The following is a 24,910-nucleotide window of genomic DNA, read 5'->3' on the forward strand; positions in this document are numbered from 1 at the left end:
AACCAAAGCCAGTATTGTTTATAACACAGGTTGGTCTTGAGGAAGAAGTCCACAAACAATGGGCCTGGTCCAAATGCTGGCGGACAGTGGGTGCCAAATAAATATTAGCTTTTCCTTCTCCTATCGGGGAATCTCCCTAAGACATTGCTTTTACTTACTGCCAGAATCACTATAGTCTTCACCCCTCACTCCCTCCCTCTTCTACAAGCTTGCTAAAGAACTTAAAAAAAAAATCACCCAAGAAAAAAGCAAGTTCCCAGGAGCCATAGAACACCTTTGAAAAGGTTTCTTGTCATTGTTTCAACTACTTTAAAGAAGACTTAGAGATTGGTTTAAAAAAAAAAAAAAGTGTGAGAAAGGAGTCATTAAACATCAAACAAATGCTTTAACCAAGGAATAGGAAAGAAAAATAATTAGTAAATTCACTGTTAGAGGGCAAATGCAGTTGCTAAGATGGGATGCAGGAACATGTCTGTCTTCACTCTTGAATGGGCTAAAAATTGCCTTGTTAATACTAAAGTAGCCATTGTTTGCTTTGCACACTCTATTTTCACGGACGGTAGAAATTTAGAATTTAGACCATCATGTCCAGTCTAGCCCTGAACAGAGGAAATATCAGTCAGGTTTTCATTTTTTTAAAGATGTAAGTGTCCAAGATTAAAAAATGTGGTTGACCTACCTTTTCCGTGATATAGAAGTTTGAACTATCGGCATGTTGCAGTGCAAAGTACTCATGGTTGGCAAGGGACCACCTGAAAAATATAAGCATAAACTGATCAGAAAAACAAATGATGGTCATTTTCATTTTTCTAGCATCAACAGAGTTAGATGCACTTGGCAGTGGGCCCATACTCAACAAGTCCCACAGCACAGCTCCTCAAACAAAATGATATTAGCCTGACCAACCATTTCCTATGTGGACCATCTTGGTCTTATGTCATGCCTAGTGCTTTGAGCACTTTCATGGCTTTGAGCAGGTGTATTTAAATACAAAGCTACATTCTTCCTCGTTTTGAAGAAGTGGAGCAGAAAGAGGAAAACAAAATAAATGAATACAATTTAAATTTTTGATAATTGTGTCATTCCAACCTCTCTGTGTTCTACGGTCCCCCACCAGCATGCTTGCTGCATACACAAACATCCCAATTAAGTACCCGAGGTCTTAAATAAACTGCAAGTAGTACTCTCTTCATAATTCTGCTTTGAAAGCAGAAAAACCTCATGCAACTTCTTTGTGTGCCTCTCCTTTGGATCGTGAGGGCAGCCAAAGACAGAGAGGAAAGTCGTAACACTGTGAAGTTCACATGGAAGCAAAACGACACATGGACTGGTCTTTTAAATTCTTTTATCTTCTATGGGAACCTAAATGGTCCTCTCCATTTGTATCAGATGAGGTGTGTATTTAACCTCGGGAACTTCAGATGGCTCCCTGCTAAGTTGGATGAATGAACCACAACTTTTCAAAATAAATAAAACCAGTCCCAGCGTGCATACACCAGCCATTTCACACTTCCTGCTCTTCCAGGAACAACAGTAATTTTTTGATGTAAGAGGGCATGTAAATCTTACATAGTAATTTGTGATGTCTTTGGGCAGGTCACGTAGTGACTTATGAATAATATTTTATAACTGCTCAGGAATATTTTATTAGTTTCTCAACTTGTGGACTGAAGCAACTCAGATGAATCCTGAGTAATACTTACCCATCACAGACTTCCTTTATTATTGCAGACAGCGGTTTTTTCTGCAAAATAGCAAAAAAGGGAAATGTTGTTAGTTTCATTTCATCATTTTAAGCAAAAAGAAGAAGAAAAGGAAGCCTAATAAAAAGATATCTAAGTAAGGAGAATTTACATTTGCTATTCTTGGTTGTTGTCAGTAAGTCTGTTATTTTTTTCAAAGTGTAATCTACCAGCCATCACCACCAAATATAATGATGATTTATTGCCCTTGTGGTCCTCTTTTCTATTCTTAACGTTATCAGTTGGACAAAATAGGCATCATATTTAACTTAGCTGCATTAAAATCAGGATGAAAACACAGCAACAACGAAAGCCCCAAGGTTAAATGATAACCAGAATTCCTTGGGATTAGTACATGAAGCTGGCAACCGGCAGTTTGGTTTTATGCAAACAAGCTTGGATTCATATTTTTACGAGAACGTGTGGCAAATGGAGCATGAGGCATTGCGAAATTGTTCCTGCAAAGTGTATAGAATTCTTCTCCCAACCATGGCCCTGACAAATGCCAATCTTGCGGCAGCTTGAGCTGGACACACTTGAGTAATGAGACCATGACACCATGTGCCGTGGTGTCAACTGGCCGGCTGACTACAGCTGTGCTCCAGGCCTAATAGCCACAGCTGTGCTCCGCCTGCCTCCAGAGAGAAGGAATGCAGCAGAGAGAGAGACACACACAGCTCACCCAGTGATGTTGAAACTTCTCTACTCTGGATACAAACAGATCCTGTCTGTCCCCTGGGGTGGGTGGTAGCGTGTCAACGGAAAGAACAAATCACAGACAAGAAACAAGGGAGAGAAGAAAAATCAAAGAAACACATGGTCTTGGATTTTCAGATACAAACACAGAACGCTGTCTACACGTAAACATGTTCTGCTTCTGCCCTCTGAAGGGCAACGTGGTATGGGGAAAGGAATTCTGAATCAAGCAGAATGGATTCCAATCCTAACTCTGTTAACTCGTCTGCAGTATAACCTACAATTTCTCTAAGTTGCTGAACCTCGACCAATTTATCTGTGAAATGGGCATAGGACCTATCCACTCTTCAGGGCTGCTGTAAGAATTAAAAGGGAATTAATACAAGGAACAAAAAATTCAAAAAAGGGTTAGGGTTCTGGCTTCTTACCCTCTCATGTTGCTGAAAAGGTTCCATTTTCTCCTTACACACTTGCCCTTGGACACGATGCTACTGTAACTGCCCTGTCGGTGAATTCTGAACACTGTTCACAGCCCCAGCTAGAAGCTCCAGCTCAGTCCACCAATGGTATCCCCTCAATGAACTCCCTCCACCAGAGATCCGACCTCTATGACTGAGTCCACCACCACGTGTTCAAAAGAATGGTCAACTCAACTAAAAACCCAGTGGGAAGAAGGGGCACCTAGAATCACTGAGGAATGGAAAGGTGCTGGGGTATCCCGACCTACTGCGCTGCTCTCCTTTAAAGAGGAGAAATGGAGATTGGGTTCTACAATGACACTTACGTGTTGTAGAAGCCAAGGGCTTCGCAGGAACTTGTCCACTATTTATGGCCCTACCTGTGAGTTGAGGGTGAAGGTGTTCTCACAACCAAATCACAAAGGGATTTTAGGAACAACACTTTGCCCAGAAGACAAGGACTTTGCACTTCCAACCGCCAGGGCCTTCTCCATGTTAATCGGTTTTCAGGAAGACCTACCAGTCCAGCCTCCTCCTCTTTTTTGCATCTCAAAACTGAGATCTAAATGACACGGCTGGATGTCAGCTTTAAGTTACATTAAAACAACAGATCAGATCAAGAGAGCATTGCTACTGACATAGGGGAAGGCATCTAAAACGACAGCTCCCAGAATTAGACTTCCTCGTCGAGGTATCATAGAAGAATTTCTTAGACTTTTTTTTTTTAATTCGGGTCTGATTCATAGATTTAGAACCAAAATTGAAAAGACAGACTATGGGGTACTATTATATTTAGAATATTTTCCTCGTCGAGGTATCATAGAAGAACTTCTTAGACTTTTTTAAAATTCAGGTCTGATTCATAGATTTAGAACCAAAATTGAAAAGACAGACTATGGGGTACTATTATATTTAGAATATTTTTCAGTTGGATATATGAAAGGAGTACAGACCACGGGGGAACTTAGAGATTTAACAAAGATTACAGAAAAGCTCTCAACTACCGGTGAGAAAAGGAATCACAGTTAACTGAACACAATGCACCCATAATGCAGCCTTCGGCGCTTAAAATGGACGTTACGTGAGGATGGGGGCTGTTTCCATGACCCGCTTCCCACACCTACCCCCTCCATTCTTCTTGTTCTAACGGAGCATTGGCCCCACCACCCAACGCTAGATCCAACAGCCTTTCAGTTCTCAGCTCGCATCAATGCAGCCACCTTATTGGACACTGTTACTACCACCTTCTTTTTGAAACCCTCTTTCCAGAGCTTCTATGGTATTTCCTTCAGTTTCCTACAGTTTTAGCCAATAAACCTTCAATAAAACCCAAGAGATCCTTCACTGTTTCTCTTTTGCCTCTGGCAACCTAACTCCAAATTTCTGTTCTGGTCTCTTCCGCTTTTACCTAATCGGTCAGTTCCTCATTCACTTCAACTGCCCTGAGCATATATAGTTCTGGCCCCAAATCCTCTCTTGCAAATCTCTGACAGCTTGCTAGATATAGCATGTCACTCTCCTGCAGGCACCTTACTAAACACACAAACAAAAAGCATCACCCTCACCCATCAATCTGCCCCAGCAATAGCACGGCCCCAAAGCTGCCCCACCCCCACCTCGATGTCTTGCTGTCAGGGCACCACTACTGCTAAGGTCCATCATTAGCCTTCATTCCTTCACTCTTCGGGTCGACTTAGTTACGAGGCTATGGAGCTTTTTCATATCATTACTTCTCATCTCCTAACTACTCTTCTAAAATACTGACACTCAGGGCACCTGGGTGGCTCAGTGGTGGAGCATCTGCCCTTGGTTCAGGTCGTGATGTCAGGGTCCTGCATTGAGTCCTGCATCAGGCTCCCCGCAGGGAGCGTGCTTCTCCCTCTGCCTCTCTCTCTCTTTCTCTCTCTCTCTGTGTCTCTCATGAAGAAATAAAATCTTTAAAATAAATAAAGTAAAATACTGACTCCTCATCCCAACTCCTGCTATCAGACACACTGTCCCCTAACCCCATCATCTTTAACTCTCTCTGCCTCCCTAGTCTCGGTGCTGTTCCTGAGTCAGCCCTTCATTACTAACCACTCACCACAAATTTTCAATCAAATGCTTCACTGGCACATCAAACTGTGACTCCTCTATCTTCCGTTACTTCCTACTCGACTTGCCTACTTTGGACAGTTTATTTTTTCCACATACGTTTCTAGAGAATTCGTCATTGCCTTCCCCTTTCCTTTACCCTATTTTGTGTTATACACGTTTACACTGAGTCTCATCATTATTTCCCCCACAACCTCTCTCCCCTTCATCCTTTCCAGACCTTACCTACCACTTTTGTTAAGAGTTCTCAGGACCCCATTACCAGATCCTTGCAAATAAGTCTCCACATCCCCAGTTTCTTTCTCTCCAACCCCTCCACTGGCCATTATCAGACAAAATTGGACTTTCCCTATAAACTTTGCTCAGGTCACTCTTTTTGCTCCAATATCCTCCACAGAGCCCCACTGACCACCGCCTATGTGGCATAAACCCCTTAACTAACTTGTCATCCAAGGCCTTCCACCATCTGGGCTCAAGCAAATTTTCTACTAACGCTATACATGTTGCCCATACTTCTGGATTCTGATTCACCAAAACAAAACAAAACAAAACAAAACAAAAAAAACCCACTTCCATACTTTCACTTTACACCATTTGTTGAAACATCCTTCTCCTTTCAGTTCCAACTCTAACCATGAACTCTTACTATCACTAATATCCACGTCAAAGCCTTCTCCTGCAAGCACATGTCCCTGATCTCTCCAACTACGCAGGTCATTCCCTCCCTGTACTTAGCACATTAAATAAATCACTCCTAAAAACTTTGTATCTGGGCAGCCCAGGTGGCTCAGCGGTTTAGTGCCGCCTTCAGCCCAGGGTGTGATCCTGGAGACCTGGGATCGAGTCCCACGTCAGGCTCCCTGCATGGAACCTGCTTCCCCCTCTGCCTGTGTCTCTGCCTCTGTGTGTGTGTGTGTGTGTCTCTCTCATGAATAAATAAATATAATCTTCAAACAAAACAAAACAAAACAAAACAAAACTTTGTATCTGCCTTATCTTCTTGTCCCGTGAGAATTCGACATCTTACTTCATCTATGTTAATCTTCTACAGCCCTGGGAAATAGTTGCCACAGTAGTCAGGTGCTAAGAGAATCTAAAAGGAGACTCAATGCATTTCTGTTCAATGGAAAAACCACACATTCACTTTCTGTTAAAAAATAAACAAACCGAAAAAAAAAAAAAAAAAAGAAAGAAAGAAAGAAAAAAGGTTGACTATAAAGCAAACTGTTCTGAAGAACAGCTTGGATTCATTAGCGCACATCCCCCTTCCTCTCATGTAAACTACGCTGGGTGGCTCTAAGCAGCTGCTGGCTCTAAGTTGTGAGACACATGTAGGCTGCACAGACAGTTTGGGAAGGGGGTATGTGATTCACGGCTCAGAAGAGCACTGAGCAGGCTAGCTGACGAGTGTGATTCAACAGGTGATAAAACAGATACCAGCCAAATGATTGTCACCATCCGTTAGCAAGGTCACACAGGTGAGCGGCACTATCATAAACAGGACTGAACAAGATACCCCAAGCAGAAATGTCTAGTCTGGTGTCACCTGCTTTTCCCACTGCCTACATACAGCCTTACTCTGACATTGAGCTCTTGGCGTGACTTAAATTCCAAGCCAAACACTGGCTTGGAACGCTGGCCTATGTTTTAGTTAACATTTGCTCAAGGCGACAAAAGATGTTTCTGCCTATCTGCCCAGATCGCTAAGACTCGGGAGTAGGGTGACACCTTGATAGCTTGCAGTAGACCCAATGAGCAATTTGTCTTTCATCTCATTGAGAGCAAAGGCTCAGGAGAAAAGAAAATTTGGTCTAAAAGGCTGAAAACTGGTTCTTCTCTTTGTGATTCCAGGAAACCCAAAGGAACTAGAAATAAAATTCTACACTCCATTGGAATAAACCTGAATTTGGAATATTGAGACAAAATTATTTGAACTACCTGAGTATGTTTTCATGACTTAAAAAATCATACCTGGGGCACCTGGCTGGCTCAGTCACTAGAGCGTGTGACTCTTAAGCTTAGGGTCATACGTTTGAGCCCCGCATTGGGTGCAGAGCCTACACAATTTTATTTATTTTTTAATCGTAACTAAATTCCTTAAGCGTTTTGTTTTGAAGGTCAAAACTATTTTCTTGGACTCAGCAGTGAGCTGAGATGGGAAGAGTAAGAATGTTTTTAAGGATAACCTGGAGGGTTAGCCAGTTATCAGATTGCAACATGCAGGGGGATCAGGATGGCTGGAGACTACCACGCTCTCTTCCCCCTCCCCTTAGCAATAGTGAAGTCATCTTGCAGCATACAAAAGTATTTCTTCACTTTATATTATTCTGGGAAAATCTTCATGTTGGCAGAAATACTTTTATTTGTCAAACAAAGTATTCATTTCCATATGAATCTGATTGGCAAAGTACTATGTGCCAACAGTTATATTCAAAGGGTAGCTTTTTCTGTTTTTTAAGATTTATTCCTCCTTTTTACTTTTAACTCTTCTTCTCCAAGAGAATTCCTTGATTTAATTCAATCTACCAAAGACAGTAAGCCCGGATAGCAAATTTACTATACAAAAAGTTCTGTTTATGTACTTTTCATAAATCACCTAGATTTTTGAGAATGGCCAAGTCCTCTAGCAATTCATTTTTAATCTGTCTCTGGCAACACTCGCTTCTCTCTAGTCCTTAAAGTGGGTGTAGGTCCTTTGCTTTCCTTTTTATCGTTTCTCCCTTGCCTTCAATGAAATGCCAGGATCATAAATTCCTGAATCCATGCGTCCCACCCTGACTCCGCTTCTAAGGTCTGCTCCAGCGTTTCCAATAACCCTTCGTGTGGATCCACATGGATCCTGCCACCCTTACAAGCTTAACACTTCATCTTCTTCCTTACTAAACCAGATCTTCCTCTTGGCTCCCTTTTATCTCTTAAAAAAATTTATTCTCCCACTCAAACCACATGGTTCCTTTAAAGCATCAGAGAACCCCACGAAGAAATATCCTTGGGAATCCCTGCTTATTAATTTAGGAGGGGGGCAGGGTCCAGCCTGCCTTGAGGCTCCTTCCCTGGAGACAGCCCCGAGGTTCCCCACATCCATGTGTCCTCCTTGACATGCCTGTGAGGAGCACAATTAAATATTAACCACCTGTTCCTATCCGTTGGCACCTAGGCACCTAGCCTGGAGGCTCACTGGGCCCAAATGCTCACCTCGGGGCTCTTAGGTCTGCTGTTGCCTTCGCACCAGCCGGTGTGGGCCGGCGGCCCCCCAGCCGACGAGAGCACCTGGGCATTGTGGCTGCAGCTCTTGCCTCTGACATTCACTTCTCAGGCACACACTTGTCCTAAAACAGACATGCCCCAGAAAAGAAAGCCTGGCTTCACTGAATGCGCGTTCATTTTAAACATTTTAATGACCCAAGAGGGGGGTGGAAATGCTTCTGAGATGACATTAAGTTCACAGACACCAGAAAAGCATTTAGAATGCTGAATTTTTATCTACTCCAGCTTTTCGAGATCTTCTCTCAACTGGGAGCTTTCGAATAACTTTAGGAAATGACTTCCTGGGGGCGCCGGGGTGGCTCAGTCAGTGAAGCACCTGCCTTTGGCTCAGGTCATGATCCGAGGGTCCTGGGATCGAGCCCCGCATCAGTCTCCCTGCTCAGTGGGGGAACCTGCTTCTCTCTCCCCAATGCTTGTGTTTCTCTCTCTCTCTCTCTCTCTCTCTCTCTCTCCTTCTCTCTCAAACAAATAAATACAACCTTTAGAAAAGAAAATTACTTCCTGGGCTTGAACCCCAACTCCCACAGCCCCGGGTTTTGTAACCTTAGGCTTAAGACTTCCCTCAGGGCTTCCTCTTCCTTTTCTGTAAACAGAAACTGTCCCTCGCACACTGCAGTGTCGTGAGGATGACTTGAGATGACACGTGTAAATCCTCAGAGATAGCACCTAGGACAGAGCACGGCTCTGCACGATGTACCTGTGAACAAGCTCTTGCAATTCTCGTATCCCCTTTGGACACTTTGCAGGCACTTTCTCAAAACGTTGGTTAAATAAATACACGGATGGATACCCAGTTCTTCTTTCCTCCTCGAGGGACCCTGGCCCCATGGCTGCCTTTGGCTCTCATCTCCTCCTGTCTTTCACTTCTTCAGCTCATTTTCATTTCACTTGCCAACCTGAATATCCTTGCTTTGGAGGCAGAGACCTCCTCCGAGACACCTCTGTCACTCTCAGGCGAGTGGCTGCGGGACCCCCGCACCACATGCAATTAATGCATACGGTCTGATTAAGAACCTATCTTCCTTTTTTCAGACTTTCAGCTTCTTTCCCTTTCTTCTGGTCTCTTTCCGACTGCCGCCAAAGCTCAGGCAGGAGCTAAAGATGGAATACAGCAAGAGCAAAGCAGAAGCAGTCCTCGGTCCCCACCATCCATCGGCTGTCCATACGGCCGTCGCCTGACAGTCCTTTAATTGCAAAACTTATTGGCCACAAAGACTTAAAGCTTTGTGGTCCTGGACTATTAAAAAGCCTTTCTCCAGTGCTTTAAAAGAATGTGACAGATGCTTTATTCTGACACTTTGAGGCGATACAGCACAGCACTTGGGATTTCACTTTGCTTTTATAAGTGGAAATTCATTGAACACATTCTGCACAGCAGTTATGAGTAATGTTGGCCCAGAAAGAAAAGAAACCCAGCTTCCACACGTCAGGACACCTCTGAGAAGGGATACGCATGTTAACTACGACTTAGCCTACAATATGATTTGGAGAAACTTTAATGTACGAGAACCCGCCTAGTTCCCGGAGGTGCTTCCTGACATTGTGTCAATGACACCAGTCATCTTAGAACAGCTATATTTCCCCCCCAGTGAGCCCTATAACTACTCTCCGTGCTTCGGAGCTCTATACTTTTAGCATAGAAGAATCTGATGTGCTGTAAGGGGTGTGTGTGCTTACTCTGTTTTCCTAATAGCAGCCTAAATAATCTGAAGGAGAATGACAAAACCACCCTTTTCTGGGGGCAAATTTAGCTGGTTCTTGGAAAGCAAGTATTTTGACAATAGTTCCAATGTGCAGCACTGACACAAGACTGCAGTAATTGTCAGAAGTGACAAAGGGACTCCCAATGACACCTCCAAAGTAGTAAAATCATGTGTATCACATTAATATTAAAAATTGAAAGATGACAGGCTATGCCACCTTTTTCTTGACAAATGATTCGTTTCAAAAATGGTTTCCTTATAATGACTTGTTTCAAGCTTCATGAAACTAATTAAATATTACATTTCAGCAAGATCAAGTACAATCTTTGTGTCATAAAAATCACTGGACTGCATAGATGAGCAAAGACATAAATAATTAGCACTCTCGTGTGTTAGCGGGTTAAAGACAAGTGAAAAAAACCTCTCTCGGTAGTCTGATACACTTTTCTCCTCAGCAGAAATTGTATTTTTCTTCAGTTTTAAGGGAAACTGCTATTTTAGAAAGTGACAAAAACATAAAAATGAACAATGCAAAAATAAAGTACTAATGATTATCAATTATCTTTTGTCATTCTCCTTCATCGTCCTTGACTATTTTATATTGTCCTAATATGAATGTCGCTAGAGATACAAGAAACGAATTTTCCCCCCAGATTTCAATATTGCAGGCAGCAACAACAATTGATTTCTTTTTTTTTTTTTAAGATTTTATTTATTTATTCATGAGAGACACAAAGAGAGAGGCAGAGACACAGGCAGAGGGAGAAGCAGGCTCCATGCAGGGAGCCCGACGTGGGACTCAATCCCGGGTCTCCAGGATCACACCCTGGGCTAAAGGTGGTGCTAAACTGCTGAGCCACAACAATCAATTTCAGAATCCCTATATCCCTCTCCACTTTCTTTAATGTCAGTCATCTCCAAGAGGTACACCCACACGACCCTGCCCCGGCTGGCATGCCATTTTACTCCACCACACACTTGGAAGCAATGTGAAATGAGGGATTCACACTGCAAACCAATTCAGGCAGGCCTTATGGTCTGCCTACCTTCACGTGAAAGACTTATTTGTGTTAAGTTCATAGGTGGAAGGTCAACAGTACCTGTGTGCATGGTTTAAAATTTAAAAGGCAGGGGCCCCTGGGTGGCTCAGTCAGGTAAGCGTCTGCTTCAGCTCATGGCTGTGGTTTAGCCTTAGATTGTCACTGTCCCATTCCTGGCACCTATATTTGAGAATTGAAGCCCATGTCCTTCCACTGCTTGCTGGCAGCTGTCTTAGCACATCCATTACCTTTTAAGAAAGGAGGATGAATCGGCATCAGTGCACCCGCTCCCAAAGGAGTAAACTCAGGACACAGCGGAGAGAGTCAGGAAGAAAAAGCCCGGGGGCGGGGGGTGGACAACACGACTCAAAAGTGAACTCACTTCTTAAAACTGCCCTTACCACCAGTTCCTCTCAGTGTGCTTTTGACTGCTGTCTTCTATCCAGTCTCAGTTTCTCTGCAGTTGATAAACCTTCATTATCCTGTGTTTAAACTGGACCTGAACCTTACTTTGCCTTCAGAGCTTTATCTGGCTTTCTGGTATCTGCTCACTGGTCTGATAATACCCTGTCCACAGGTTGACAGTCATTTCTGTTTATCCTACCGAGCCTATCTGCTTTGTAAATTTTATCTATCTATATATGTATATTTTTTGAAGATTTTATTTATTTGACAGAGAGAGAGAGCATGAGCAGGGGTGAGGAGCAGAGGATGAGGGAGAAGCAGACTCCCCACTATGCAGGGAGCCTAATGTTGGCTAATCCTGGGACCCTGAGATCGTGACCTGAGCTGAAGACAGATGATTAACTGACTGAACCCCCAGGCACCCCAACACTGAGCCTTTAAAATATATATATATATATATATATATATATATATATATATATTTGAGAGTGGGAAAAAGCCCGTGTGTGTGCAATTGGGGAGCGAAACAGAGGAAGAAGGTCTCAAGCAGACTCTCCACTGAAAACAGAGCCCATTGCAGGGCTTCAGCTCATGACCCATGAGATCAGGACCTGAGCCAAAACCAAGAGTTGGACGTCCAACCAGCTGAGCCCCAACACTGAGGCTTTTGAGGTCCAATGGAAGAAGCCTCTGTGCTCAGGTTCCCTTCTCACCTTATGCTCAAATCCACACCTCCAGACCTCACTTCGCTGGAGTCGCCTTCTGTCTCAGGCTATTTTAGCTCAAACTCAAACCTTACCCCAAAACTCTCTTTCTCGATTTTCAACTTTTACTCACCTTCTTCTACTTGCTAGAAAATACGCTTGCAATCAAGGTTACAGCTTCCATGCCCTTCCTTTCACTTGTTCGTCAGCCCTAACAAGTCAATCTCACAGGTGAATCTCTAAACCTTCTTCTTTATCCTGCCCCCGGGTACAGAGAAGCAATTAAAAATAGATGCTCGGGGCACTTTTGGTTGAAGGTATAGTAAATGCAAAGGCATAGCTAAATACCATGTGGCATACAGAGGAGCCAACAACATCATGCACGAGTGAGAGAGAGGGAATAAAGAGGCAAGCCAGAGGCAAAAGATGTCAAAGTCCTATAAACAACTCTTGATGATTAGGACCCATCATGAGTTTTTTAAGCAGGAAAGTGACATAATGAAATGTGCATTTTCTAATGATAGGTGAATGCACTGGAGGCCAAGAGACCAGTTGGGTGGACAAATTGGCTAGTGTACTGAAACCCAGAGAGAATCTGAAAGGAGGTGCAGCTATATAGATTGCCTTATTCTCCTTAACCCATTTATAAGGTTCTGGACTGTGAGTCCACTTAAATATCCCTTCAGTAGTGTTTTCTATCATGATGGCTGTCGTCACCATTTGCCCAGCTATTCCTACAAGAAATCTTGAAATAATCTTCCACATTTCTCTCTCGCTTGCCCTCAATGTAATCTTCTTCTACATCTGGATGAGACATATGTTTCACTTCTTTCTGTCTCCCATCACTATCCTAAGCCACAGCATATCACTTCTTGCCTGGACTATTGCGAGGACTGTCAAATTAATCTCTCTTATTTCATTTTATTTCTTGCAAAACATAAAGAGAAAGACAGCAAACAGATTTCTCCTCTCAACTGAGAATTCAGTTTAATTGAGCAAAAATGAACTTTAGAATTCTGCTTTTCCTGCTGAAGATGAATTGCAGATTTTAGGCTGCTTTCTAGTAGATTTCAGCAGAGAAATCTTCTAAAAGTACAAATCATACCATGTCGACCCCCTGCTTATAAACCTTCCTTTTGCCTTTGGCTCTTGGACAAAGTACTAAGTCCACTCAGCTCCTCACAGCAGAGCCTTTACTCCTCCAACCAGCAAAAGTCAGAGCCCCTGTTCCCTCCTACTGTGGGGTTTCTCTTCAATTTCAGAAAGGTAAGATAATAGCCAAGATCTCCTCAAATATTGCCTCTCCATAATTCATTCCATTCTTTATTAGTAGGACTGCCAATTAGACATAGGACAAAATCTCTTAATGTAACTTTTTTCTTTTTTCTTTTTTTAAAGATTTATTTATGATAGACATAGAGAGAGAGAGAGAGAGAGGCAGAGACACAGGAGGAGGGAGAAGCAGGCTTCATGCAGGGAGCCTGATGCAGGACTTGATCCCAGGACTCCAGGATTGCTCCCTGGGCCAAAGGCAGGCGCTAAACTGCTAAGCCACCCAGGGATCCCCTCTTAATGTAACTTTTAAACACAATTAGCATTCGTATATTTCATTCATTCATCTTTTGGGCTATGTTCTGGATGAATTCCTCAATTTCATCCTCCAAGTTATCAATTCTTCCTTTAGCCAAATCTACTCTAGGGTAACTTTGTTGATGCACTATATTGTTTTTATTTATCTTTTGTATTTTTTTTTAAGATTTCACCTACCATATGTACATTTTCTATTTCTAAGGTTTCTAACTGGCTCTTTCTCATATCCATATATTCCTCAATTTGTATCTGCCTACTTGGTGCTCATAATCTCCTGCTTGAGTGAATACTATTCTCTCTCTTTTAAAGTTCTGCCCTTGGGGGATATCCACCACACTTACACTGAAGTCCTCCCTTGTTGGTCGCGCTTCCACATTGCCCAAAGAGAACAGAGCAGCAGCAGCAGATGTGATAAAGAGGGGCCAGTGACAGGCAAATTCTCTGGGGTAATGGATTGGATAGAAAAGCTGAGGGAGACAGTAGAGCCTAGGAGGACACAGTTTCAGCTTCAGCAAACTGGGTGTATGTTGGCATCTATCACTAAGAGGAGGAAACATGAAGATTCTGAAGCAAAACTGCATGGGTTGTGGAGGAAAAGGAGCAATAAAGACAGTTTTGAAGATGCTGAGTTTGTGGAGCAAGGGACATATAGATGGGTAAGGAAAATGAGCTAATAGGTAGTTGTTTATATAGGTCAGGAGGTCAAGAAAGAAATAAGCCAGAAATGACCAGCATCCTATGGTGATGAGGCTGAAAAATTCAAACAGATCACCATAAACTTGTCCCAAGAGTAATGACCCATCCACAATCATTTTGAGTTTTTTGTTGTTTGTTTGTTTATTTTTTTTAGAGGTGGGGGGAGAGAGAGAGAGAGAGAACCTCAAGTAGGTTCCATGTCAGTGTGGGGGCCGAAAGCAGGGCTCGATCTCATGACTCTAAGATCATAAGCTAAGCAAAACTAAGAGTCAGATGCTTAATGGACTGAGCCACCCAGCACCCCCACAATCATTTTGAAAATGGATATATCTCATCTCAAAGCCATTTGGTTGTCTTTTGGCTATGGATGGCTTTGAATGAAGGACAAAAATAAATCTTCATAAAGTCAGCTAACAAAATGTAAGAATACATTTAGAATGCATGGTGGGAGCAAGGAAAGGCATGTTCCTCTCACCATGGCCACCCCCGCCCCCCGCCTTTGCAGAAAGACCTCCCTGCTGAAATCCATGGAGAAAGGGAACTAAAATCTGCAGTTCATTTTCAGAAGGAAAAGTGGAATGCTAGAGTTCATTCTGCTCAATTAAACTGAGCTCTTGGTTGAGAGGAGAAATATGTTTGCTGTCTTTCTCCTCCAAAGCATGTCAAACTCTGTTTTATGAGGTTAGATATACTCCATCACACAGGGAAAGAGAGCTAAAGCCAGAAAGGGAAGTAGCCTGGTCACTTCTTTTAAAGGAAGTTTAAGAAATAACTGCTATAACACCAAATCCAACAGGTGCAAAAATCAGATGAGGAAGGACTATTCCTGTCACAATGTCATTTTACCTTATCATGACACCACAAAAAGCACTAGTGTAGCATCACATGGGCTTTGTTGCGTCTTTGTTGCATGGAACAAAAGGAGATCTTACCGGTGCTACATTTGTACCCTCTGAAAGCAAGGAGACGGGAAGAATTAGTAGTTCCTGATGAAGGTATAAGGCACTTGCTGAGGGTTACTGTGGGAAGCAGAGGGGTCACCAGCCCAGACAGTCAGATGTAAAGGGTCTCACAACGGTGATTTCTGAATCTGGGTCCCTGGGCATTAGCAGCACCATGGAGCTGGATAAACATGGGAAATCACCTACAAATAATCCACTCTGTCTGTTCAGTATGTTTCATACACAACTCCAACAAAGAACCAAGCTTGGGAACCACTGATTTAAGCCCCTCGAAAGAGAGAAATTTGCCTATTGCCCAGGGGAACATTTGGCAACATCTAGAGGCATTTTTGGTTACTACGAGTAGGTGAGAGAATACCACTGGTACCTAGTGGGAAGGCCAAGATACTGCTTAACTCCGACAATGCACAGGACAGCCCTCACAACTAAGAATAATCCAGTCCAAAACATCAGTGGTGCTGAGGCTGAGAAATTCTGATATAATCCAACCACTCGGGAAAGAACAGTCCAGGAAAATCACATGACTTTTAATTTTTGCAATGAAAGATTGGAACCTCCCATTCCAGAAATTCAGTCTCATTTTCCTGATTCTATGGGATTTTAAAATTGTTTATTGTGGTAAACTACACATAACATAAAATCTCCATTCTTAACCGTTTTTAAATGTATGATTCAGTGGTATCCAGTACATTCCTATTGTGCATTCTGTGTGCTATGAGATCTTAAAGTTCCGAATTCAAAACTTTCTCTTTAGAGCTCAGCTGTCATTTTAGTTCGCCAGGCTATCAATATTTAAATGCCATAGGAATTATGGGTTTTCAGGCTACAGAATTGGCTTAATGCACTGAAGGGGACATTTGTATTATTGGTTCCAATTTTGCCTGGAACACAAAAAGCTTGTTCTCTTCTATGTACCACTCTCAAAAATTCATTATTGGCTTGTAACGGTTACCATTAGTAAGCAGAGCTTTAAGTGATTATCTCACTGAATCCCCACAATGCCAGGAAGGATGTATGAATATTGCCAATTCTTCCTTACAAAGCAGGAGACTTGTCCCCAGTCACACAGCTCTTAAGTGACAGCCCAGATTTTGAGTCCCTATCAGTCTACCCACAGTCCATGCTTGTAAGCACCAAGCCAAACTGCCAGCCTCAAAAGGATGTCTCTTTTCAGGTGGGCTCCTTCTGCAGTAAGCCAGGCCACTTGCCACATTTTCCTTAATTTTTAAAAAAATACCACCTTTGCTCTCAGAACACAATGGGTCCCCAGAAATCCCATCATAAGTGGATGGAGCAAGGCAAGTGGCAATCGTGTATGTGTCTGCTCAGATCAGGCTGGTGGGGGGGGGGTGGCATTGGGGAGGGGGCAAAAGAGATGAAGAACTGGAAAAAGAACCACCAGACAAGTGAAAGATGTCAGACAAGAAAGACAAATACTACAAAATATCGCTTATGTGTAGATTTTTTTTAAAAAAATCAAACCTACAGAAACAGAATAGAAAAGTAGCTGGGCAGGAGCGGGGGGTATTGGAAATAGGGAGACATTGGTAAAGGGATACAAACCATCACCTGTAAGATGAATAAGGCCTAATGTAAAACGTGGTGATTATAGTTGATGACACTGTATTGTATAATTGAAATTTGCTAAGAGAGTAGAACTTGAATGTTCTCACACAAACACGCAAAAGAAATATGTGAAATGATGGATGTGTTAATTAACTCGGTGGGGGAGAACCCTTTCACAGTATATTTGTACATCAAATCACCGTGATGTACACTCTAAATATCTTATAATTATATATGTTGATTATACCTCGACAAAGCTGAAATGAAATTTTTAAAAAACGAGCTACCAAACAGATTTATGGTTTAGTAGAAATTGCCTCGGTTTTAGTGTCATGCAGTGCTGGATTCAAATCAGTAGCTTCCTAGCTGTGTGACCTGAGGCAGATTAATGAACTTGTGAACAATTACAAAATAGGGAGTCTACAGTCTGCCTTGTTGGGCTGTAGTAAGGACATGAAATACTCCATCAAGGCATTTAACATACTGCCTGGCACATCGTATGTGCTGATCTCATGATGCATGCATGCTAGCATCACTACTGCTACCATCATTCTTATGTACAAAATGAGCAAAAGGTCCAACATCAAGCACAAAAATTTAAATGTGCTTTATGCAATTAATGAGCTTTCAAAAGGTCTTGGGTAAATAAAATTTATACATATTAGATTTTATCTTAAATATACTATATAAATAGGATAGCTGAGGGAAAAATGCAAGCAGTCATTCTGTACATGCTTGCCTAAAAACACATCATCTATGTTTCCTTTAGGGAAATAAAATCCCCAACCATATAGGGGTAAGGGGGTGCTACTACAATTTTTCTGCTTGAAGATTGAAGACTATCAATGTTTTACTCTCATCCATCCTATTCATACTTCAAACCTAAAGTAGTTGCACATAGAAAGAAAAGTCAATGTAAGGGATGATAACACACAAATGTATGTAAAGCCCAGACTGACCACCAGGAGCATGTAATCTACTCCAAAAGTCACGGATATGTTAAAAAAAAAATGTAAGTAACACTCTGCGCAGACTGAACTAACTGAATAAAAGCTACCGGCAAAGGAGAAATTAGAAGGATGGAGAAACAACTGCATGACAACACCTACACAAAGGTTCAAGTATGATGGAGGCTCTGGGCAGTGCTTGGCAAAGCCAGATGTATAGGAATGAAGAGCTGAAACTGCAAGAGATGAACAAGTACATAAATGTGCAAGGACACACTTTTTTTTTTTTTTTTTTGCAGGGACACACTTTTAAAGGGGCAGCTTCTTCTATAAGGCAAGATGGTACCTGAAAATCGCACACAGTACCGTAGATGCCTTGAACCCTGGATAACATGAAGGGAAATCATAGGAACATGAAGGAGGGACAGGAAGTCAAGTTAAAAAATCTGACCCAAGTTTCAGGATTACTCAAGAATCATCTCTATGACTTTTTTATTTTTCAATTGTGGTATACTCTCTTCAAACAAAATCTTTCCCAAAAGCATCACAAAATGACACAGGTCAATACAAGCTGTGCTGTTGCAGACCTGAACGTGGAGAACCCAGAAGAACATTGCATACCCCTCACCCCAAAAGCATTTGAGAAGGATTGAGCTAAAAAGCTGAAAATCATGCATCTCTCCCCATCGTCCTTCTTGGACCTGAACCTGAGGCATAACAGGTGTTAAGTCTTCCCAAGTGTTTGTCTGGTGTACAGGTAAGAGAGATGATCCAGGCCCCTTGCCCGCCCAGGTGGCCTATGATAACTTTTTTTCTGAGTAGAATTGGGCTCTATGTCCTTGTATGGACAGGATGGAGTTTGTACTTGGAGCCATAAGCAACACATTTCATCCATCCCTCTTCTACATGAAATAACTTCCAAAGGTTGGTTAACACCTATGAGACTGTCTTTCTGTAGATTTCCATCTGGGCAGTTTCTGTAGGTACATGAAGGTTTATATAGAGAAATAATGTATCCAACAGAGAAGAACTGGTGACCTGCTAGCAGTGCACTTGATGAGCAGTTATTACTTAGATAGAAGTTACACTTCAAGCCAAGAGAGAACATAGAACCTAGACAAAGAGTATCAGGAGTGAGCACATGGACCAGAAGGCTAAGCACTGAGGCTGGGACAGATTTAGAAAAAAAGGAGAAAGGCATGGCATCATGAAGGGAACAACGCCTAATCAAGACAAGGGGGGAGAATCTCAGAACCACAGTTAATGAAGGGAAGGATGGGGTTTCAAGAAGATAAGAATGAGTAGCTCTGCAGAGTATAACCAAGAGAGCGAGGCCAACCAAGGCAGAGTGAAGACCACTTGATTTAGCAAAGCAGAGGGCACTGCTGCCCTGAGAGGGCAGCTCCAGGGAGAGGAAAGATTAAGTAGATACTGATGCAACAAATATACTGACAACATGTAAATCAACTTGGAATTGAAAGGGGCACCTGGGTGGCTCAGTGGTTGAGCATCTGCCTTTGGCTCAGGGCATGATCCCGGGGTCCTGGGATCGAGTTCCACATCAGGCTTCACGCAGGGAGCCTGCTTCTCCCTCTGCCTATGTCTCTGCCTTTCTGTCTGTGTCTCTCAAGAATAAATAAATAAAGTCTTAAGGGGATCCCTGGGTGGCTCAGCGGTTTAGCGCCTGCCTTTGGCCCAGGGCGTGATCCTGGAGTCCCGGGATCGAGTCCCACGTCGGGCTCCCGGCATGGAGCCTGCTTCTCCCTCCTCCTGTGTCTCTGCCTCTCTCTTTCTCTCTATCATAAATAAATAAATAAATCTTAAAAAAAAAGAAAAACTTAGAATGGAAAGACAAAAAAATAAAGCACACACCAGCAAGAGAACTCGTAGGTCAAGAGAAGGGTCTCCCAAGGTAGGAATAGAAAAGCTTATTGGTGAACCGCCAAAGAGACGAAGGTTGGGGCAGACCAAGCACCCTGGGAAAGAAGCAGGACCACCCTTCCCTCCTCTGCCAGCAGTGGGGGAGCAGAGCTGCCAGGAATGCTGGTGAGGGGGCAAGGACTGGAAGAAGGGATCACGGAGAAGTTCTAGGGAGCCCGTGAATGTTCCACAGCGCAAACTGGCTGCATGTGCAGTTAGAGCTCCCCCCTAGAATATAAGAAATAGTGAAAAGGAATAAAGGGGAAAGGAGAAAAAATGAGTGGGAAATATCAGAAAGAGAGACAGAACATGAGAGACTCCTAACTCTGGGAAACAACCTACGGGTGGTAGAAAGGGAGGTGGGCGGGGGTGGGGGTGACTGGATGACGGGCACTGATGGGGGCACTTGATAGGATGAGCACTGGGTGTTATGCTATATGTTGGCAAATTGAACACCAATAAAAAATAAATTTATATATAAAAAAATAGAGTTCTCCCCTATTGCTAGATGGTGCCTCCCACCCTAACTCTTCGGTTGTCTCTCCTTCCTAAACATTAAGAACATTAGGTGGAGGGCAGCCCCAGTGGCTCAGCGGTATAGCGCTGCCTTCACCCCGGGGCATGATCCTGGAGACCCGGGATCGAGTCCCACATTGGGCTCCCTGCATGTAGCCTGCTTCTCCGTCTGCCTGTGTCTCTGCCTCCCTCTGTGTGTGTGTGTGTGTCTCTCATGAATGAATAAATAAAATCTTAAAAAAAAAAGAACATTTGGTGGAGAAAGGAGAACGCAAGGGAACTGTCCATGGTGAAGAGCAGGTAAAAAGGAAAACCAGTGCATCTCATTTTCTTTACTTTAAAAAAAAGAATTTATCTTTTTATTAGAAAGAGAGCAAGAGAGGGAAAGAAAATGAGTGAGGTGGGGAGGGGCAGAGAGGGAGAGGCAGGCTCCCTGCTGGGCAGGGACCTCCCCCCACCCCCAGGCACTGCGGGGCTGGACCCCGGGATCGCTCGTGACCTGAGTGGACGCTCCCCCACTGAGCCACCCGGGGGGGCCACATCTCATGCAGTTGTGCTCACACCGGCAGCAACCAGGGCAACCAGGTGGCCTTCACGGAGCTGTTGCTCTGAGCCAGGCAATGTCCTTCATTGTTTTCACGCATCTCCCCTCATCTTCACAACAATCGTGAAAGTGGAAACCGATGATGTCAGCTTTACAAAGTCAAGGTACTGAGGCTGGAGGAGGGTATGTGGGGCTCAAGTGTGAGCACTCTACCCCTGGGCCGACCTGCGGCGGGGAGGTCTCCAGGCTCTGGGCGGAGGAGTGAGGCTGCTCAGCCGCAGGAGGGGAGCACAGGTGGGCAGCAGCCCTTCGGGCTCCATGTGCCCCCCACAGCTGCCCCAAGCGCCTCTCGGAGGGCGAGCACTCAGCCACCCACCACACAGGTCACAGCAGAAGCACGAGCGAGCGGCTGCACCAGCTCACGTTCCCACCCACAGGGCAAGAGCCTTCCCCGTCCACATCCTCCCAGCACTGGCTCTTTCCCATCTTGTTAATTTTCACCCTTCTCCCTGGTGTGAGGTGGTATCTCATTGTGGCTCCAATTGGTATTTGCCTGATGGCAAGGGATGCGGAGCACTGGATGAAGAAGCTGTGGTCTCTGTATACAGTGGAATGTTCCTCAGCCATTAGAAACGACCAATACCCACCATTTGCTTCGACGTGGATGGAACTGGGGGGTATTATGCTGAGGGAAGGAAGTCAATCGGAGAAGGACCAACATTACATGGTCTCATTCATTTGGGGAATATAAAATATAGTGAAAGAGATTAAAGGGGAAAGGAGAGAACATGAGTGGGAAATATCAGAGAGGGTGAGAGAACGTCTGTCACATTCCCTAACTCTGGGAAACAAACAAGGGGTGGTGGAAAGGGAGGTGGGCGGGGGGTTGGGGTGACTGGGTGACGGGCACTGAGGGGGCACTTGACGGGATGAGCACTGGGTGTTAGGCTAGATGTTGGCAAATTGAACTCCAATTAAAAAATATACAAAAAAAGAACAAAGAAGCCGCGAGTGAGAGCCAACACCTGCTGACAGCCACCAGGTTGGTACCGCAGGCTCCACCTGTAAAAAAGCCCTTAGGGGCTCTTCCTGCCAGAGTGCAAACATAGAAATGGCTCCTCACAGTTCAGAAAGAAGACAAAGCAGTCTTCTCCATGCAGACATCCCCCTGAACCACAGGGGCATTGTTAAAGCAAGGCTGGGCAGACATGATCCCCCTAGTCAGGAAGCTTCCTCTTCCAGTTAGTCATAATTAACCCTTGACCCACTGATCAAGGACGGATGGTTTTCTGGGCACTAAAGAAGCAGCACTCCAAGGTGAAACCATCTACAGACTCATGCATGACTCTTTCTCATGAGCCCCTGGACCATGAGGTGTGGGAGCCCCCGCATCAAACTCACTTAGTGCTCATCACACAGTGGACGAGGGGCCCCATCCCTGGCCAAAGGCATCCATGTCTCTGCAGCCAGGCTGGGACTATGCATTTTTCGTCAGCTCCCTAGGTGATTCTTCGGCACACTCCAGGTTGAGTCAGACCACTGGTTTCAGTTAACAGAGAGTGACAACACAAGTGGAAGGATACTCAAGGTTTTAGAAGACCATAAGATAGCAATGCCCAGCCCAACTTCCAGAAACAACCTTTTAGTGGCATAGTAGCCACTCAGGCTAAAAAGGAGCAAAGAGCCTTCTGAACAAAGGTAACACGCCATAGGAGAGAGGCAGAGGCAGGGTTTGTGACCCTCACTGAAGAAGGCAGAAATTAGAAGAAAACCCAAGTCACGATCATTTCTCAAGTCTTCACTGCATGTGCAAACACACTTCCAATCCTTGTGCCAACTTCAGACTCAAGAAACAACACCTGACACCATCAAGAAAAAAACACCTGACACCAGGACTGCCACTAGTTTCTTGCTCCAACTTCAGCACCCGTGGGGTGACCAAGACCTGGGATTCTAACTCTTTGGGTGGGTCTCCATAAGGCGATGCCCACAATTTAGCCAACTGTTTAAAAATTCAGTCTGGAGTGTAAATGAGGCCTGGCTTTGTGTCCTGCTTCGTTAACTGGCAAATCACTTCCACGAACCTCAGTTATCTGCTGCGTTTGTAAAACCAAGAATAACACAAGGAAACATCATGTGCCTTCTGATACAATGTCCCAAGAAGGACACGACAACATGTCTCTGGCATTTCACCCCAAAATGCAAAACCTGGGGGGAAAACAGACAGAAACTCAAACAGAAGGGCATTGCACAAAGCTGTCCTGTGCCCCACAAAATTGTCAAGGTCACAAAAGATAAAGTCTAAGGAAACTACCAGATCAATGGAGACCCAAAGGGACAGGACAATAAATGTAGTAATACATGATCCTGGAGGGATTTCAGACTGTAGGGAGAAACACCTATAAAGGACCTTATTGGGACAACTGAAAATCTTGACTATGGCCTATGGACTTTGAATTAGATGATAGTTTTGAACTAATGTTCAATTTCCTGGCTTTTATAAAGAGACTATGGTTATGTAAGAGAATGAGTCTGTTCTTAGGAAAGATGCACTGAGTATTTAGGTATAAAGGGGGGCGATGCCCCTAAATCACCCTCGGATGGCTCCGAAAAAGGATATATATTAAAAGGAGAGAAAACGGATGAAGTCTGTGAAGCAAAATATTAATAATTAAAGAATCTGGATAAAAGGTAGGCAGAAGTTCTTTGTACTATTCTCACCATTTCTCTGTTTGAAACTGTCCTGATATTAAAGTTACTCCTCAAAACCATCAGGCCATGAAATAACAAGGAAAGACTGAGAAACCAGCAAAGGCTGAAGGAGACCGAGGAACCATGACGACTATATTACAATACAGTTGGCGTTCCTGGATTAGATCCTGGAACAGAAAAAGGACATTAGTGGAAAAACTGCTGACATCCAAGTAAAGTTTGAAGTTTAGTTACCAGTCATGTGTCATGGTTAATTTCTTAGTTTTAAGAAATGTACCGGGTTATATTAAGATGTTAACGTTAGGGAAAACTGAGGGAAGGGTATACGGAAACTCTCCATATGATCTTCGCAATCTTTTCTGTAAATCCAACACTGTTCCAAAATAAAAGAGATGATTTTAAAAAAGTATCAAGGCGCACAGCAAAGGCCATCGCCGAAGGCAAGAACAGGACACTGACTTCACAAACCTCTAAGAATGTGTATCAGGGGCTGCGGTCTTACAGCAGAGGTTCCCAAACACCTGGGGCCACGGAAGAATGAAAAGGAAATAATTCCCTAAACCACTGACCTAGAATCTCTTGGCATAGGGGCCCCAAGAACACTTAAATAAGTGCCCCAGGTGATCCGGATGAGACTCAGACTTGGGCACCAGGTATCCAGCTCAGCACTTCTCAAACTTAACTACCCACAGCAATCCCCTGGGGACCTAGCTAAAAACGCAGATTATAGGTCAGGAGGTCTTGTGGGGGCGGGGAGGTTCTGAGACTGCATTTCCAGTGGGCCCCCAGGTGAAGCCCAGACCAACTGTCCCCAGCCACAGAAGGCAAAGCCACAAGACCGAGGGGCCCAAGCCCACGACACTGGAACATCACGCCAGCCCAGGACCGCCACGTGGATGTGAGAGGACAGCTTCTCTTTGAAGCCGTTGGTTCTCTCGGTTGTAGCCGAACCTAATCTAACTATATTTAGTCCACACCAAGTAGTTCCAGACATGTTTTAAAATTCAACTCCTATCCTCTTCTTGAACAGCACATGAAAAAGGACATCTGTTACCTGACACAAAGGTAGAGAAGACGACCGGGTGGGCTTCTCTATCTGCACGGGTTGCTTCTAGAGCCTGGCAAAAACTACCCCACAGAGCAGTTAAAATGACAATGATGAGCTGGACTGATGACACCTTTTCTGACAACAATCCTAAAATGTTACCCTTTCTTACATTCACTCTCAAGCTCAACTAATTCTGATTTGACCTTTATCATTTATTTTAATGAGTCTTTTGCATCCGCACAATGCCATACAACTCTTGCAATATTCTTCAACCAGATAATAAAATCTGACCAGGGGCAA

At 43.7% G+C, this 24,910-nt stretch overlaps 1 protein-coding gene across 3 annotated transcripts in view; it reads right to left on the reverse strand.

Moving 5' to 3' along the window:
- The window catches only part of ELMO1 (engulfment and cell motility 1), a 525,693-nt gene that overhangs the window by 400,786 nt on the left and 99,997 nt on the right, over nucleotides 1-24,910 (reverse strand). For all 3 annotated transcript variants that reach the window (XM_038557346.1, XM_038557348.1, XM_038557347.1), the window contains 2 exons: nucleotides 1,704-1,744; nucleotides 680-752 (listed from right to left, as the gene is read on the reverse strand). In XM_038557346.1, coding sequence (XP_038413274.1) covers nucleotides 680-752; nucleotides 1,704-1,744 — 114 coding nt within the window. The remainder of the gene's footprint in view (nucleotides 1-679; nucleotides 753-1,703; nucleotides 1,745-24,910) is intronic.

This window comes from Canis lupus, chromosome 14 (assembly GCF_011100685.1).
Source record: "Canis lupus familiaris isolate Mischka breed German Shepherd chromosome 14, alternate assembly UU_Cfam_GSD_1.0, whole genome shotgun sequence".
In the NCBI taxonomy this organism is placed as follows: domain Eukaryota; kingdom Metazoa; phylum Chordata; class Mammalia; order Carnivora; family Canidae; genus Canis; species Canis lupus.